At 35.5% G+C, this 18458-nt stretch overlaps 1 protein-coding gene across 1 annotated transcript in view; it reads right to left on the reverse strand.

Moving 5' to 3' along the window:
* LOC145130853 (uncharacterized) overlaps positions 1–18458 on the reverse strand; it is a 45885-nt gene that overhangs the window by 26870 nt on the left and 557 nt on the right. The window contains exon 2 of the mRNA XM_079065612.1: positions 18058–18334. Within this exon, the coding sequence (XP_078921738.1) occupies positions 18058–18334 (277 nt within the window). The remainder of the gene's footprint in view (positions 1–18057; positions 18335–18458) is intronic.

Raw genomic sequence — 18458 nt, forward strand, 5'->3', positions numbered from 1 at the left:
CGGCGTCGGGCTTCCAGATAGACTCGGTGGCTTGGATGCCATGAAATCTTTGTATTTGCATCCACGTCCGTCATTTCCTCCATCCTGGTGGTTTTGCCTAACTATTAGTGGGTTGGCTTGACCAACAGTACCACTGAAGTTTCCACCTTCCGATGGCCCTCCATTCACTTCGGGCTCTTCAACTTGGATTGAAAGTTCTTCACGATTTTGTCGAAGCAGACGTCTAGTTTCTTCCATCTGATTATCCAACATCGCCTGAATCATCAATTGTACACCAGCCATCGTTACTGGCTTAGGTGCTGCAGCTACAACAGGTATTTGCTCAATTACAGGTGGTCGATTCCTGTTTTCGTTTGCGTTTCCAGCTCCACTGCGGGTTCTTGCCATTTTGATCTATACCCCGAATAAGGTGAATTTAGATCTTTATTCAGGATAGACGTTTAAATCATCCTTATCTCTCCGAAACGTTTACATGTTAGTTCTAATATCGTAGTCGTACGTTTAGAATCCTAAACACATAAGGTTTCCAGATCCGGTCGGCAACAGACCATAGATCCGAACAAATAACAGCATATAAGGCATAAATCATTTAGCACATAAAAGCATTTTAGGCACAATTCCTAAAATAAGCTAGTGCTCACACCTCACAATCATCGCTTAGCATTCTATGTTTAAGTCTAGAAATCCTACAAATTCCTAGTTCGCTTAAACTAATGCTCTGATACCAACTGTGACATCCCCAAAATCTCGGCCAGAAAAGACCGGTTTTATTTATGCTTTTAAAAATATTTTCAGAGTAAATCTTTTTCTTTTATTCAAAAGAGTTGCGGAATTTGTCCCAAAACAAAATATGATAAAATAAAGTTTATCAAAGCATTTTATCAAAGATGCATAATCATTTTATAACAATATTCGGGATGTCATGTTCCGATAAACAGACCAAAAGCATAAACAAATATTACAAGCAATACAACAGTTGAATTCATATAAAGGCTCATAAACAAAACAACTTGATGATTCATCCATCTTATGCCCTTGCGCCACTTCCTGTAATACAAATAAACTGAGTGGGTCAGGCTTGGGAGCCTGGTGAGCATATAGGGTTTTCAACCCACAATAAATAATTATATTTAATTTTTACCGACCAACAATAACCCGATTACCCATTCCCGTTATCCTCACTTTACGTCCCTAAAATAACATCTATCTAAAGGGACCTAATCTAGGAAAGTTCATCGGGACGGACATTACTGCTAAGGGGTTTCCTCAACAATAGATGTCCTAAAGGCAACCATGTGGGGGATTAGAGTACACCGGTGAACACGTCGTTCACAACACCTACAGGTTATGAGCCTGCTAGTGTTCCACTGGACTGCCTAGAAGAGTCCGTGGTCGTCATCCATACTCCGCTAGATGACTAGATCAACAACAACATCGAGGCCTCTCATCTGTTTATCACACATCAACTATCTACCCATGTTCTACCCAACATATTAGTAGATAAAAATATATATTTTTATGCATAGTTTTAAAACCTGTAAAGCATGTTCATTTAATATATATTCCACATAACAGATAAGGCACACACATATAACACATATTTCATAGATAATATATCATATATATGAGATAGAAGAAAGTGAATATACATTCACACATATAACAACCAAATATACACATCACACATATTTTATAATAAATACTTCATAATATGCGTTAGAAGAAAGTAACTACACACTCACTTGTTCAGAAGATAACCGGACAGCACTACGACTTGTAGAAGTAGTATTCCTCGGTAGTCCTGGAAGATCTTCAAAAAAACGAGCTTCTCGCGAGCAGAGCTTCGGCTCGAGAGTTGCACTTCTCGGGATCCTCGGGGCTTCAAAACTTGCTTCGGGGATCGGGAATAATATCGGGGCTTCGGGATATTATTGGCACGCAAACCAAGGCAAAATTTAGAGAGAAGGAATGAATATTGGTAAGGAAAATGGCTGAACTTCGGTTTCTATTTATAGTCGCTGGAAACCCCGATTACGCTGGGCGTAACTTCAAGTACGCTGGGCGTACTCAGTACGCTGGGCGTAATCTCAAAGTACGCTGGGCGTACACGGCGTCACTGCATACGTCACCTAACAGTACTCGATTACTTGTCAGCTCCTTTTCCTTTTCTCCGGTGTAAAGGAGATTCGTCCGATCGAACGAATAATAAATAAGTAGATAATTAAAAATAAATATTAATTATTTTAAAAACTTTGGAAATTCATATCTTCTTCATATGAACTCTGTTTTCGACGTTCTTTATATCCACGCGTAGGCGGGAACGTAATCTACAACTTTCGTTTAGACTCCGTCGGCTAATTTTGAATTTATTTTAACAGTTATATTTTTAACAGGCCGGGACAGGATTAGTCCGTTAAAAATTCATAACTTCTTCATCCGACGTCCGTTTTCGTCTGTCTTTTTACCGTTGCATTACTATTAACGAGATCTTCAATTCTCGTTTAGGTTGTGTCGGCTAAAAACCGCTCGATCTCAAATCGAGTATTTGGGCTGTATACCGCTAAGCTGAAACTTAGAAAAATCATAACTTCCTCATATGAAGTCAGATTTGGGCATTCTTTTTATGCACGCTTTCGGTTTAACGAACTCTACGACTTTCGTTTAGATCGCTAAGGCTAAAACTCGCTTTATCGTAAATTCACTATTTACGCTTCCCGGTATCGTGTCGGTTCCGTCGTGAAACTTCGTCGGGTCATAACTTCTTCGTTATAACTCGGATTTTGGCATTCTTTATATATTCGGAAACCTCGTCACGACCACTACCACATCCTTCATAGATATCGGGTTTATCTAACATTTCATTTTGACGCTTATTTTTATTCTTTATTAATTATACATTTATAATTAAATAATAAGCACATAAATTCACATAATTCACAAAATACTCAAATATTTCATTTTTATTACATCAAAAGAGTTACAATAGTTGACCTAGACTATTACATCCTCTAAAAATGCTTAGCCCCGAAACCCGGGCGTTACATTATATTTATTATTTTGTATGCTAGATTAGGATAATACATTGGATGTTCATAATTGTATGTATAATAGAGAAAACATAGATCCAAGGTATTTAGTGTTGCATGTACACTTAGGAGTGTTAGAATGCTCATAACCCAACAGTGGTATCAGAGCCTAGGCTTGTTTTCTTGTTATACTTGCAAAAGTAGCTGAAAAATCGAGTTGGATGCATATATTCGATTGTTTTGACTGGAATTGGACTAGGAACATTACCCTCAGATGTTTTTGGACTTATAAACTTGTTTTTGATGTGGTAATGTTCATGCTAATCCAATTTCTAAGATAATTGTCATAATTTCAAGATTTGTATTAGTTTGTATGTTCATGCTAATTTCTTGAAGATTGATGATTTGAATTATCTTGTTCTTATGAGGTTCTTAGATTAATAGAAAAGTTGTGTGAAATAGTTGTTTTCAATCCATTTTAATCTAAGAGTTGATTCCAAAGTGTGTTTTTGTAACTTGTCCTCAAGTTATATGAAAAGTCACATTTAAGAATCATAAAACTCATAAAAGTTGGCAAAGGTTACAAAATGAAGAGTCTAGTTCTAATTAAATGGTTTTATGACTCCATAACTTGTCCTCAAGTTATGGAGGTTCAAGAGTCTCTTCATTAAATTAAAAAAAAATGTAACCTTAATTAGTTCCATAAGTTACAATAAAAAAAAGTTTTTTTTTTATTAATTAGTTTAAAATCTTCCATAACTTGTCCTCAAGTTATGGAACTTGAAGAGTTTTTTTTTTAATTAAAACTACTTTAAACTCATAAGTTATGGAATTAATTAGTTTTGAATAGTTTCAAAACTTGCCCTCAAGTTTTGGAATTTGAAAAGTTTTCACTTATGAATACTTTAATTCCAAGTTAGCCCTTAGAATTTTAAAAGTTAAAATTCAACCCTTATACTTTATAATATTATAAGTTAATAATATTTATATATATGTATAAGAGTAAAGTCAGTCTTACCGTTAGTAGGCCTCATTCACGAAGCCGGTCTATAAGGAGGGTATAAGGTTACTGCCTATAAAATGGCAGTTTAATGGGTGTCCACTCTCACCCACCGCTTCCTTGACTGGTGGAGGGTCGTTAGCCGAACGGGTAGGACAAGGACTATAATTCTCCTTTCATTAAAAGTATTAATGATAAATAATAAGTAACTAAACTCTTATTAATACCCAATCTTAGTTACTTAGGAAAATGTGAATTTGGTGCTAACCCATGAAATTACACTTTGCACTTTGCTTAAGTCGTTAGTGGAGCGTGTGTGGTTAACCGGCACACTAACCTGGACTTAACAAGGTAGGCAAAGGGTAACTTAATATTTATCATAGTATCGGTGGAGCGTGTGTGGTTAACCGGCACACTGATTAAGGGGTAAATATTAAGGGTACCAAGTATATTTGCATGGTTATTCACACCTTGTCTTGTGATCCTCGGCATCCCAGTCACAAAACCTGAAGGGCACACTCGAGATTGAAACATGCCTTTGAACAGTTCAATGAATCTCAAAGATCTAGGACTTTCAAATCCAATTAAAACCTAATAAATTATTTCATTTTTCATGGTGGAAATTGGTGAATCGTCATTCACCTACCTTCAAATATTTTATAGCTTGGATTACGGCATCCCTCTTCTAAGTTATAAAATAGTTTGTTGGGTCCTAGCCTTAATATTTCATATTGGGTGTCATATTAAGGACTTTAAATCAACTATCTTGAATATCTCCCAAAAAGATGTCTGGTCTAGACATTTATGATCTTCCCAAATCTCTTGAAACAAGCTTTCCTAAATGAAGATGATGTCCCATGTATATCATACTTCTTTCACCTCCTCCAATTATTCTCCCAAACCCACAAGTTCCTAAAAAGTTTAAGGTCACTCAAGCCCTATTGGCAAGGCAAGGTCTAGGTGTGATCACATCTTGGAGATGTAGTCACATATTGACAAGCCGGGAGAGTTGGGTGTCAAAGTCTTGAGAAAGTTGGTGGCTCAACTACTTTCTAAGTCACATAGTGAGTTCTTTTGGGAATCCTATGAAACAGACTAAGACAAGACCCTTAATGATCTTATCTATTTGCTAAGATCAACTTCCTAAAACGCTATGGACATTGACAATGATGACATTGGATATCCAGTAAAGCTCTCTCTTCCCAATGGAAAGGGATCGACCATAGTCAACTCAGTTGACCCAATGGTAAAGAGAGAGGCGAAGTCTGAGATAGTCCCATTATCAAGGGTCCATAGGTAACTATTGCCAAAGGAAGGGGCATTGGTTACGAAGCTGCCAAATTTACCTAAGGATGTTAAACTCAATAAGTTTGGCTCTACTTCAGGTAAAGTCCATTGTCTAACTCTATTAAGTACATGCTGATTCTGATCGCGAAGATGGATTTCAATCGCATGGTTCGGTGATCAGAATTTTGGGCTATTACTTAAGAGTTATGATATTTATATTGCTTAGGAATAGATAACAACAAGGTTTTCATATGGATTGTAAGGATAAGTTTTTCCGCAAAGTTTTAAAATAAAAGAAAAAGGTTTTGATTTTATTTATTTTAAGTATCCTTACAATGGCATTTGTGAAAAGTTGTTGCTTATAAGATTCCATTGATAGCAATATTGGAAAAATGGATTTGATTCTTTCGGTTGTGGTAGTGTCTAATATTACCAAATAAGGAAAGATTCTCATCACCCAAGGTTCAATTGGACCGAAACTTGGAATCATGCAAGTTGTATAGTATGATGAATGAGAACTTTCAGCTTGGAAAATTAAGACTAATTCCTTATGTGAATAAGGAAAGGACTAAGGGATCGAGTACACATTCTTGTGCACTGGTCAAGTCCACCACAAAAGATCAAGAAGACTATTCATCATGATTTACTTAAGTTCAGTAAATATGGTTATACTTATAAGTTTAAGTATAAGTCTGTAGCATTGGAGAAGTTTCAATGTGAGACAGAACGAATAAGAAGAATCAAAGTATGGCAGAAAGATAAAAGTTTCTCAAATCTGAAAAGATGGGAGAGTACTTTAGTATCATGTTTATGATCATCTTAATGATTAAGATACCATATCACAATTGTTCCTCTAAAGTCATCTTAGTGCATTCTTATGACTAAGAAGAGGAGTCATGAATTGTTGAAATGGTTAAATCAAAAAGATGAGTCATACTTCATTCCAAAACAATTCTTAGAGTCATACTCCAAGATTGTAACTTGAGTGACATATCTTAAAGAGGGTTTGTTAACACTAGTCAAATGTAAGAGTAAAAGGTTATCTACTCTTGTACATTTGAAATTGGTAAGTTATGATGTTTTGGATAAAACAGAGACCAACTTAGGCCAATTGTGTAAAGTGTTAGTCTTGAGAAAGAATCCGCACTATCTCTTGAATATTTGACAAAGGAGTCTTATATGTCAAGAGGACAGTGGGAGTCTTAAAGCTCTTGAAAGTTTCAAGACTTAATCAAGAATAAAACCTAAAGTCCTTCACTAGCACACGACTTGAGGTTTATAACCTATCGTGTTGAAATTTTTGTGCCTATTCAAGTTGGCTTTGCATAGGAGTTCTAAGAGTTCTCAATTGGTTGCACAACTACTTGGAAGCAATGGCAGGCACCTGAGCTGCCAAATGGCAAGAATTTAAGATTGCAGAAGTTTAATCAATATGAGTTTGGATTTGTCACTAACCTTGTCTTGTGATTATGGTTTTGACAAAATCACATGGATAAGAACACATACACTATTAAATCTAAGTGTCATAAGGTTTCTCTCCGATTCATGAAAATGATGGTGAGGAAACACTTTCACTAAGTAGATTTTAGCTAGATAGCAATTGTGATATTTGCATTCTCAAAGTCGTTAGTGGAGCGTGTGTGGTTTACCGGCACACTAACATGGACTTGTGAGAAGTGGCAAAGGTCTAAACAATTGAGACTATGATTATAGCATCCCTTTTCATAGTTCTAAAATTGTTTAGACACACATGTGATCTATCTAAGAGAGGTGTATGATTTTGATAAAGTTTTATCAAAACAATCTAGTATCAGAAATCTGAACTTTGGTAAGAAAGTCAGCTGATTTCTGAGTACATGTCAAAGCTAGTGGGAGCATAAGTGTTATGCTAATAATCATCATGTTAGTGGGAGCATGATAATTATGACAAAGGTTGCAAGTTAGCAATGTTAATTATAGAAAACAAAAGTTTCAATTCGTGAGGTTGCAGGGGTTGAAAAAGTTGTTTTGCTATAATTAAGGGAGAGGAAATTATACTTCATTTCAATTCTAAAAGCTTAGATTGAGATTTTAATCGTATTTAATCAAGGATATATATATGAATTTCATGTTGGAATAGCTCAACATAAGGAAATTCTATATATGGGTCCATTATTTGCGTTCTAAAATTCGATTATGATTACGGCATCCCTTTTCATAATCTGAATCTTGAGAACTTGGCAAATTGAAATGGAAATATTATAGCAAAAGACTGGTTTAGTCTTTATATGAGACATCATGAATCGTGTCCCATATGCTTCGGATATAGGATCGATTACATGTGCTATATTCATCCTTTCTAAAATTTTCCAAATGCCTGGGGCATTATGAAGGGAAAAGGTCTATAATTGGATATGACTAAAATGATTAAGCAATTGTCGAGGACAATCTAAGGTTTACCAAAGATTGGTTGCTCAAGGACAGTTGGAAGCATAATGTTAATTCTGGAAGGACCATATTGACATAATCTGTAAGGAGGCAACTCTTGTTCAGAAGTGATAGTCAAAATGGAATATGGAAATGTTTCAAAGTTAGAAATTATTCAATCTGTGTAAGATTAGGAAACTTAATGAAAGAAGGATGTTTCCAAGGAGCTGATCTCCTTTGGAATGCTCTGTAATGATTGTTGTCAAGTCTTTCTGACTTCGTGCATAATCATTAAGAGGATTAATACATATAAGTTTAGAATCTAACAGATTTCAGTAAATGGCATGAATTTGGAATTCTTGCATTTGCAGTAAGGATTTGGGACTGTGAAAAGAGGATCATTGGAGTGATGTTCAATTGATCTATTTTACAAAGTAAAGATCATAGACAAACATAGTATGCATACTTGGTGTATGGCATGACTAGTGTTTAGAAAACATAGTGTACATGCTTGGAGCATGGGACAACTATTGTTTTAAATTCAAGTATAAAGTTGATAAAACCGAAACAATGAATAATGAGTAATCAGTATGGTGATAAATAAAAGTGTTTATTTATATTCATAGGGTTTGATACCATATTTGATTCATTTATTCTTGTGTTTCACTTTGCATGTTTTGACTTCCAGAATAACTAAGTCGCTCTTCCTGAATGATTAAGTTATTCAAACAATCCACAGTCGGTCATATGTTGGAAGTAGATATGAATCAAGACTGTCATGGGTTGGTTTGTAGAGGTCAAAGTTGGTGGACAAAGTGGTGCTACAACACTCATGAGTGCTCATAAGTTCTGAGTATTGGATTCAACTCGCGCTCATTTGAATCACTTCATGGATTTTATCACGAGTGATCATGAGACGATAATATCTTATATTCTTCAAACCTAGAGATATGAGTTGTTACTATGAGTTGGTTATACATTGATTGCACGAAAACTCATTGGTAACTCGATGTTATAAAACGTGCCTTTGTGTATGATTCAACAAGTAGTAGAACAAGCCATATGAGTCGAAGTTTATCCATTCCTTTTACCTTCGGGATAAAAGCGATATCTGTGGGCCCCTCGATGATTTAAAGATGATACATGTGAGTGCTTGGCCAAGCCAGGACTGATTTGATTTGTTCAATCAGTCAGTCATCATGAATCGGAAATCGGGAAACAACAAATGGACAGAGAGAATGATTGATAATCCATGTCTCAGTCCATATGATATCTAGAATGGAGGAATATATGATCCCTTATCTAATGGACAAGTCATTGATAAAGGTCAGAGTTCATCGACAAGGTCAGAGTTCGACAGAAGCTTTTGAGAGCTACGATTGCTGATCGGTTCCTGAAGTCATACACAATAATAGTTTTAGACTTATCCAAGTGGGAGACTGTTGGATTAATGTCTAAGTCCATAACTATAATTGGTAAGACTTGACCCGACCCGGCATGGTCCATTTGGGTTGCATGGCATCATGCATTTGGATAGACTATAATGAGAGAAATAACACTTAAGGTTGGTTAATATATTATAAGTTCTAATATATTAATAAGGTTATTTAATTAGTATTGATCAAGAATTAATTTGGAATTAATTAAGTGATCAAAAGGAGAATAATTAAATATATGGGTTGATTGTGTAAATCATTCATTCTTATATATGTGGGCTTGTAATCCAAGATTCCTTATGTTGGACTAAGTCCATGGGGTGACCCATGGATACTCCATGGAGGTTAAAATCCATGGAGAATAAGGAATGGGTAAAGTTATGAGTTACATGGTGTAACCCTAATAGCCACCATATAAAAGAATCCCATGGCTCAGAAATCGTGCACTAATGTGTGAGTGTGAGGGCTAGACGATTTCAAGGAGTGTTCAAGTTTCTCTCAAGTTATTCCAAGTGCATTTGGTGTTGTGTGAACCATTTGAGGTGTCACACTTGGGGCACTAGGCACTCAAGCTTCATGAAGACATTCTACATCAAAGAGGTATGTATTCTATCTTGTTATATTTATTATTTTGTATGCTAGATTAGGATAATACCTTGGATGTTCATAATTGTATGTATAATAGAGAAAACATAGATCCAAGGTATTTAGGGTTGCATGTACACTTAGGAGTGTTAGAATGCTCATAACCCAACAATAGTTTGAGTCAAACTCAAGATTGTCACCACCGAGATGTTGGATTAATGTCTAAGTCCATAACTATATTTGGTATGTACTTGACCCGACCCGGCATGGTCCATTTGGGTTGCACTTCACCAGCACAATTTATATGGATAGTCTTTTGAGAATAGTATATTTATGATTTATATTAATATATTATAAGTTCTAATATATTAATATGGAATCATATTATTTAATTAGTATTGATCAATAATTAATTTAGAATTAATTAAGTGATCAAAAAGAACTAATTAAATATGGACTCTTATATATATGGAATGGGCCAAGTTCATTTAGGTTGGGCTAAGCTTTCATGGATGGTCCATGGAGCTTTTAACCCATGGATCCTATGTAAATGAAAGGTCATGGGTATTAGGGTTTACATGGATGTAACCCTAATCCTCCATAATATATAAAGGGGTCCTTGGCTCACAAAATTGGCACAAGTGTGTGAAAATAAGAGTGGGCCGATTTTAGTGTGCATACATATTCTCTCATGTTCTTCCAAGGTGTTTTGGTGATTTGTGATTCCATTTGAGGCTTCCACACTATTGGGGCTAAGCTCTTAAAGCTTGAAGACATCAAGCTATATCAAAAGGTATGTCATCTAACTAGAACTTTGTAGTATAGGTGCTTCATAATATGCTAGTTAGGATGAAACCTTGGAATAGTTAATATTTGCATGTATAATAGAGAAAACATAGATCCAAGGTTTATAGGGTTGCATGTACACCATAGGAGTGTTAGAATGCTCAAAACCCAACAGTGGTATCAGAGACATGGGTTGTTTTCTGTTATATTGATGCAAATGTTTTATTTTCAAGTTGGAAAAAAAGGAAAAAAAACATGACGTTTGTCAAATTTTAAGATAATTACTTGTTTTATGAAAAACGAATTATTTGTAAAATTTGAATCATTTGTTATATGAGTTGAATTAGGTCAAATTTAGTAAAAGATAAAATGATATGATTATTTTATTAGTTTTAAAAGTTTGATCTAAATGTTTTAAGGAGTTACATATTTTGTCATAAAATTTTGGAGCTCAAAAGTTTTTTTTTAAAGTTGTAATCTTAAGGGTTTTTGAAACTTCCATAAGTTATGGATATGAAAGTTTTTTTTTAAAAAAAAAATTGATTCAAAGTTTTTATGGAGTTACAAAATTTGGTGTTAATGTTTTAAAGAATTCCATAACTTGTTCTTAAGTTATGGAACATGGAAAGTTTCATCATAAAACACCATTAATTCCATAAGTTATGGAATCCAAAGGTTTTCAAGAATTACAAAACTTGCCCTCAAGTTTTGGAATTTGAGAAAAGTTTTTTATGAAAAAAAGAATTGAATTCTAAAACTCTTGGGTTCATAACTTAAACAATTAATTAAATGGTTTTAATTTTGAGTTTAATAATTGGAATTATGATGTTTTGTTGAATAGTTCAAATTAACTCCTATGGACTTTATTAATAGTTAATTAAAGCGTTTAATTAAAAGAGTATTATTAATCCATAAATATATGGTTTGAGTTTAATTAAATTAAAAGTCTAGTTTAATTAATAGATTAAACCACCAAGTATTTTAAATGTCTAAAATACACCCTTATACTATTATAATATTAAAAGTTTAATATATTATATGTATAAGAGCAAGTCGTCTTACCATTAGTAGGCCTCATTCACGAAGCCGGTCTATAAGGGGGTATAAGGTTACTGCCTATAAAATGACAGTTTAATGGGTGTCCACTCTCACTCACCGCTTCCTTGACCGATGGAGGGTCGTTAGCCGAACAAGTAGGACAAGGACTATAGTTCTCCCTTCATTAAAAGTATTAATGATAAATACTAAGTAACTAAACCTTTTATTAATTCACAATCTTAGTTACTTAGGAAAATGTGAATAAGGTGCTAATCCATGAAATTACACTTTGCACTTTGTTTAAACCGTTAGTGGAGCGTGTTTGGTTAACCGGCACACTAACCTGGATTTAACAAAGTAGGCAAAGGGTAACTTAATATTTATCATAGTATCGGTGGAGCTCGTGTGGTTAACCGGCACATCGATTGAGGGGTAAATATTAAGGGTACCAAGTATATTTGCATGGTTACTTCACACCTTGTTTTGTGATCCTCGGCATCCCAGTCACAAAACCTGAAGGGCACACTCGAGATTGAAACATGCCATTGAAAAGTTCAATGAATCTCAAAAGATCTAGGAGTTTCAAATCCAAGTAAAAAACCTAATTAAATTATTTCGTTTTTCATGGTGGAAATTGGTAAATCGTCATTTACCTACCTTCAACTATTTTATAACTCGGATTACGGCATCCGTCTTCCAGTTATAAATAGGTTGTTGGATCCTAGCCTTAATATTTCATATTGGGTGTTATATTAAGGACTTTAAATCAACTATCTTGAATATCTCCCAAAAGATGTCGAGTTCAGACATCTATGATCTTCCCAAATCTCTTGGAACTTTACTTCCTCCACCTCCTCCAATTATTCTCCTAACCCACAAGTTCAAGGTCACTCAAGCCCTAATGGCAAGCAAGGTATATGTGTGATCACATCTTAGAGATGAAGTCACATATTAACAAGCCGGGAGAGTTGGGTTTCAAAGTCTTGAGAAAGTTGGATGTTCAATCACTTTCTAAGTCACATAGTGAGTTCCTTTGGGACTACTATGATACAGACTATGACATGAACCTTAATGATCATATCTATTTGCTTGGTGCTGCTGAATCAACAATGATTTGGAACGATAGTGAAGCAAATTTGATTAGAAGATCAACTTCCCAAAAACTTTATGGACAGTGACAATGGTGACACTGGAAATCCAGAAAAAACATTCTCTTCCCAATGGAAAGGGATTGGCCATAGTTAACCCGGTTGACCAAAGGGTAAAGAGAAAGGCTAAGTCTGAGATAGTCTCATTACCAAAGGGTCCATATGTTTATTTTGCCAAAGGAAGGGGCGTTGATTGCAAAGCTGCCAAATTTACCTAAGGATGTTAAAGTCAATAAGTTTGACTCTACATCAGGTAGATCCCATTATCTAACTCTGTTAAGTTCTATTCTGAGATCCTCATTACATGATGTGACTGGGTCACATGTTGATGTTTTAAGAATCAAAGAATAGAGAGAAATCTTAAAGGAAGTATATGCTGATTCTGATCGCGAAGGTGGATTTCGATCGCATCAGAATTTTGAGCAGTTGCTTAAGAAGTTATGATATATTGCTAAGGAATAGATAACAACAATTTTCCATGTGGATTGTAAGGATAAGTTTTTCCGCAAAGTTTTAAAATAAAAGAAAATTGTTTAATTTTGTTTATTTGAAGTATCCTTACAATGGCATTTGTGGAAAATTGTTGCTTATATGATTCCACTGATAGCAAAATTGGAAAATGGATTTGATTCTTTCATTTGTGGTAGTGTCTAAATTTACCAAATCAGGAAAGTTCCTCATCACCCAAGTTTCAATTGGACCGAAACTTGGAATCATGCAAGTTGAATAGTATGATGAATGAGAACTTTCAAGCATTGGAAAATCAAGACTAATTACTTGCTCACATGGATGTGTGAGTCAAGTGAAGGACTAAAGGGATCGAGTACACATTCTTGTGCACTGGTCATGTCCACCACAAAGCTCGTTAAGACTATTTGATTTACTAAAGTTTAGTAAATATGGTTATACTTACAAGTTTAAGTATAATTCTGAAACACTGGAAAAGTCTCAATGTATGGCAGAACGAATGGGAAGAATCAAATTAGGCAGAAAGATAAAAGTTTCTCAAATCTGAAAAGATGGGAGAGTACTTTAGTATCATGTTTGTGATCATCTTAATGATTTAGAAATCATATCACAATTAGTCCTCTAAAGGTCTTCTTAGTGCATTCTTATGACTAAGAAGAGGAGTCATGAATTGTTGAAATGGTTGGATCAGAAAGATGAGTCATACTTCGTTCCAAAACAATTCTTAGAGTCATACTCCAAGATTGTAACTTGAGTGACATATCTTAAAGAAAGGTTTAAAACACTTGTCAAATGTAAGAGTAAAAGTGTCCTACTCTTGTACATTTGAAATTGGTAAGTTGTGATGTTTTGGATAAAACAAAGACCAACTAAGGCCAATTGTGTGAAGTGTTTGTCTTGATAAAGAATCCGCACTATCTCTTGAATATTTGGCAAGATAGTCTTATATGTCAAGAGGACAGTGGGAGTCTTAAAGATCCTAAAAAGAATTTCAAGAACTAATCAAGAATAAAACCTGAGGTTCTTCACTAGCACACGACTTGAGGTTTATAACCTATCGTGTTGACATATTCTGTGCCCATTCCAGTTAAAGTTGGCTTTGCATAGGAGTTCTAAAAGTTCTCAATTGGTTGCATAACAACTTGGAAGCAATGGCAGGCCCTGTACTGCCAGGTGGCAAGAAGTTAAGATTACATAAGTTCAGTCCATATGAGTTTGGATTTGTCATTATCCTTGTCTTGTGACTATGGTTTTGACGATTCACATGGATAAGAACACATACACCATAAAATCTAAGGGTCATAAGGTTTCTCTCCGATTCATGAAAATGATGGTGAGGAAACACTTCCACCAAGTAGATTTGAAGCAGATGGCAAAAGGTCTAAACAATTGAGACTATGATTACGGCATCCCTTTTCATAGTTCTGAAATTGTTTAGACACACATGCATGCTACCTAAGGAAATGTGTATGATTTTGATAAAGTTTTATCAAAGCATCTCGTATCAGAAATATGAACTTTGGTAAGAAAGTCAATAAAGTATTGATTTCTAGAAGTCCAGCTGATTTCTGAGTACATGTCAAAGCTAGTGGGAGCATAAGTGTTATGCTAATAATCATCATGTTAGTGGGAGCATGATAATTATTGTTAGTGTTACAAGTTAGCAATGTTAATTATAGAAAACAAAAGTTTCAATTCGTGAGGCTGCAGGGATTGAAAAAGTTGTTTTGCTATAATTAAGGGAGAGGATATACTTCATTTCAGTTCTAAAGGCTTAGATTGAGACCTTAATCATCTTTAGTCAAGAATATATATATGAATTTCATGTTGGATTGGTTCAACTTAAGGAAATTCTATATTGCGTTCTCAAAATTCGATTATGATTACGGCATCCCTCTTCATAGTCAAATTTTGAAAACATGGCAAATAAAAATATTGTAGCAAAAGACTGGTCTAGAATCATGTCTTTATGTGAGACATCATGAATCGTGTACCATTTGCTTTGGGTACAGGATCGATTGCATGTGCTATAATATTTGTCATTTCTAAATTTTTCCAAATGCCTAGAGGCATTAAGAAGGGAAAAGGTCTAGAATTGGATATGACTAAAATGATTAAGCAATTATCGAGGACAATCTGAGGTTTACCAAAGATTGGTTGCTCAGGGACATTTGAAAGTATAGTGCTAATTTTGGAAGGACCATATTGACATATTCTGAAAAGAGGCATCTCTTATTCAGAAGTGATAGTCAAAATGAGAATATGGAGTTGTCTCCATAGGTGGAAGTTATCTGTGTAAGATTAGAAAACTTAATGCAAGAAGCATGTCCAAAGCAATGTACTTTGAATATGAGACTTAGTTTCCATGGAGTTGATCTCCACTGGACTACCTTATAATGACTGTTGACAAGTCTTTGTGACTTTGTACATATTCATTACAGGAGGGTCAGTGCATATAAGTTTAAAATCTAAACAGATTTCGATAAATGATAGGAATTTGAAATTCTCACATTTTTCGATAAGGATTTGGGAGTGTGAAATTAGAATCATTGAAATTATGTTCAATTGGTTTATTTCACAAAGTAAGGATCATAGACAAACATAGAGTGCATACTTGGTGTATGGCAAAGCTATTGTTTAAGAAAAACATAGTGTACATGCTTGGAGCATGGGACAACTAGTGTTTTTAATTCAAGTATAAAGTTGATAAAACCGAAACAATGAATAATGAGTAATCAGTATGGTGATAAATAAAAGTGTTTATTTATATTCATAGGGTTTGATACCATATTTGATTCATTTATTCTTGTGTTTCACTTTGCATGTTTTGACTTCCACAATAACTAAGTCGCTCTTCCTGAATGATTAGGTTATTCAAACCATCCACAGTCGGTCATATGTTGGAAGTAGATATGAATCAAGACTGTCATGGGTTGGTTTGTAGAGGTCTAAGTTGGTGGACAAAGTGGTGCTACAACACTCATGAGTGCTCATAAGTTCTGAGTATTGGATTCAACCCGCGCTCATTTGAATCACTTCATGGATTTTATCACGAGTGATCATGAGACGATAATATCTTATATTCTTCAAACCTAGAGATATGAGTTGTTACTATGAGTTGGTTATACATTGATTGCACGAAAACGCATTGGTAACTCGATGTTATAAAACGTGCCTTTGTGTATGATTCAACAAGTAGTAGAACAAGCCATATGAGTCGAAGTTTATCCATTCCTTTTACCTTTGGGATAAAAGCGATATCTGTGGGCCCCTCGATGATTTAGCGATGACACATGTGAGTGCTTGGCCAAGCCAGGACTGATTTGATTTGTTCAATCAGTCAATCATCATAAATCGAAAATCGGGAAACAACAAATGGACAGAGAGAATGATTATAATCCATGTCTCAGTCCATATGATATCTAGAATGGAGGAATATATGATCCCTTATCTAATGGACAAGTCATTGACAAGGTCAGAGTTCGACAGCGGCTTTAAGAGCTACGATTGCCAGTTAGGTTTTGAAGTCATACTCAATAATAGTTTTAGACTTATCCAAGTGGGAGACTGTTGGATTAATGTCTAAGTCCATAACTATATTTGGTATGTACTTGACCCGACCCGGCATGGTCCATTTGGGTTGCACTTCACCGACACAATTTATATGGATAGTCTTTTGAGAATAGTATATTTATGATTTATATTAATATATTATAAGTTCTAATATATTAATATGGAATCATATTATTTAATTAGTATTGATCAAGAATTAATTTAGAATTAATTAAGTGATCAAAAAGAACTAATTAAATATGGACTCTTATATATATGGAATGGGCCAAGTTCATTTAGGTTGGGTTAAGCTTTCATGGATGGTCCATGGAGCTTTTAACCCATGGATCCTATGTAAATGAAAGGTCATGGGTATTAGGGTTTACATGGATGTAACCCTAATCCTCCATAATATATAAAGGGGTCCTTGGCTCACAAAATTGGCACAAGTGTGTGAAAATAAGAGTGGGCCGATTTTAGTGTGCATACATATTCTCTCAAGTTCTTCCAAGGTGTTTTGGTGATTTGTGATTCCATTTGAGGCTTCCACACTATTGGGGCTAAGCTCTTAAAGCTTGAAGACATCAAGCTATATCAAAAGGTATGTCATCTAACTAGAACTTTGTAGTATAGGTGCTTCATAATATGCTAGTTAGGATGAAACCTTGGAATAGTTAATATTTGCATGTATAATAGAGAAAACATAGATCCAAGGTTTATAGGGTTGCATGTACACCATAGGAGTGTTAGAATGCTCAAAACCCAACACGAGAGTATCACCAGAATCAGTGGAGGGTGAGGGTGAGGGTGAAAGAGGTTTGGATGTAACAGGAGGTTCGGTTTCAGTATTAGCCCCCGTATCAGATACGTTGACGCTTACTGGAGGTTCGGTTGTACTGGTGAAGATAGGAGTAGTTGTGGTAGTTACTTGTGAAAAGATAGGAGGTGATAAAGGAGGTGTAGATATTTGACGATACTAACTGGTGGTGGAGGTGGCACAGAAGTGGTGGTTTGAGATGTAGGAGGTGGTGGAATTGGAGCAACCGAAACTGGAACCGTAGTTTTCGGTGGAGATGGAGGAGGAGTTGGAATCTTGTCATGAAGTTGTTCAGTAGGAGTTGGAGAACGAGGAGGTGTATGACCTCTTGGTGAACCATGATGTTGAACTTCTTCTTCCTCATCTATCGATCGCTCCTCATCATGTTCTGAGCTTGAAGGAGAAGGACTTTTTGATTTCCTTGCCATCTTCTTAACTTTCTTTGGAGCCGAAGAATCAGCCTTTTCAGCCTTTCGCTTTTTGGACGTGACAGGCTTAGACGAAGGACCTTCGGTTGCCACCTTCTTGGTATCTGCCCTCTTCCCTCGCTTGGCTGGCTTCTCCACAGCATCTAAGGCAGCTTGCTGTTCAGGAGTCAGTTCTCTTGGTCTCGTGGGAGTAAGCTTGCGGTAGTCAGCCATCACTTTACTTGCGCTTGACACACACATGTACATTGTTTCAGGTATCGAACCACTGTGAGAGAACTTGGTGGCATCTGAGAAAATAATCTTCTTCATATGAAAAGTAGCCACAGAGGAGACCAATGCATCGTTCATAACTGGAATCTGTAAAGTGTCAATGGCCCTTCGGGTGACAATGGTCCAGAAACGACCACAAGAAATCTCTGAGTGTCTCGTCGAGGTGTTGAGACTTTGCACCAGTTGTGACCAAATAATCGAGCCATAATCG

Source organism: Lactuca virosa, chromosome 8 (assembly GCF_052849685.1).
Source record: "Lactuca virosa cultivar CGN04683 chromosome 8, Lactuca_virosa_CGN04683_v6, whole genome shotgun sequence".
NCBI classification, from domain to species: Eukaryota; Viridiplantae; Streptophyta; class Magnoliopsida; order Asterales; family Asteraceae; genus Lactuca; species Lactuca virosa.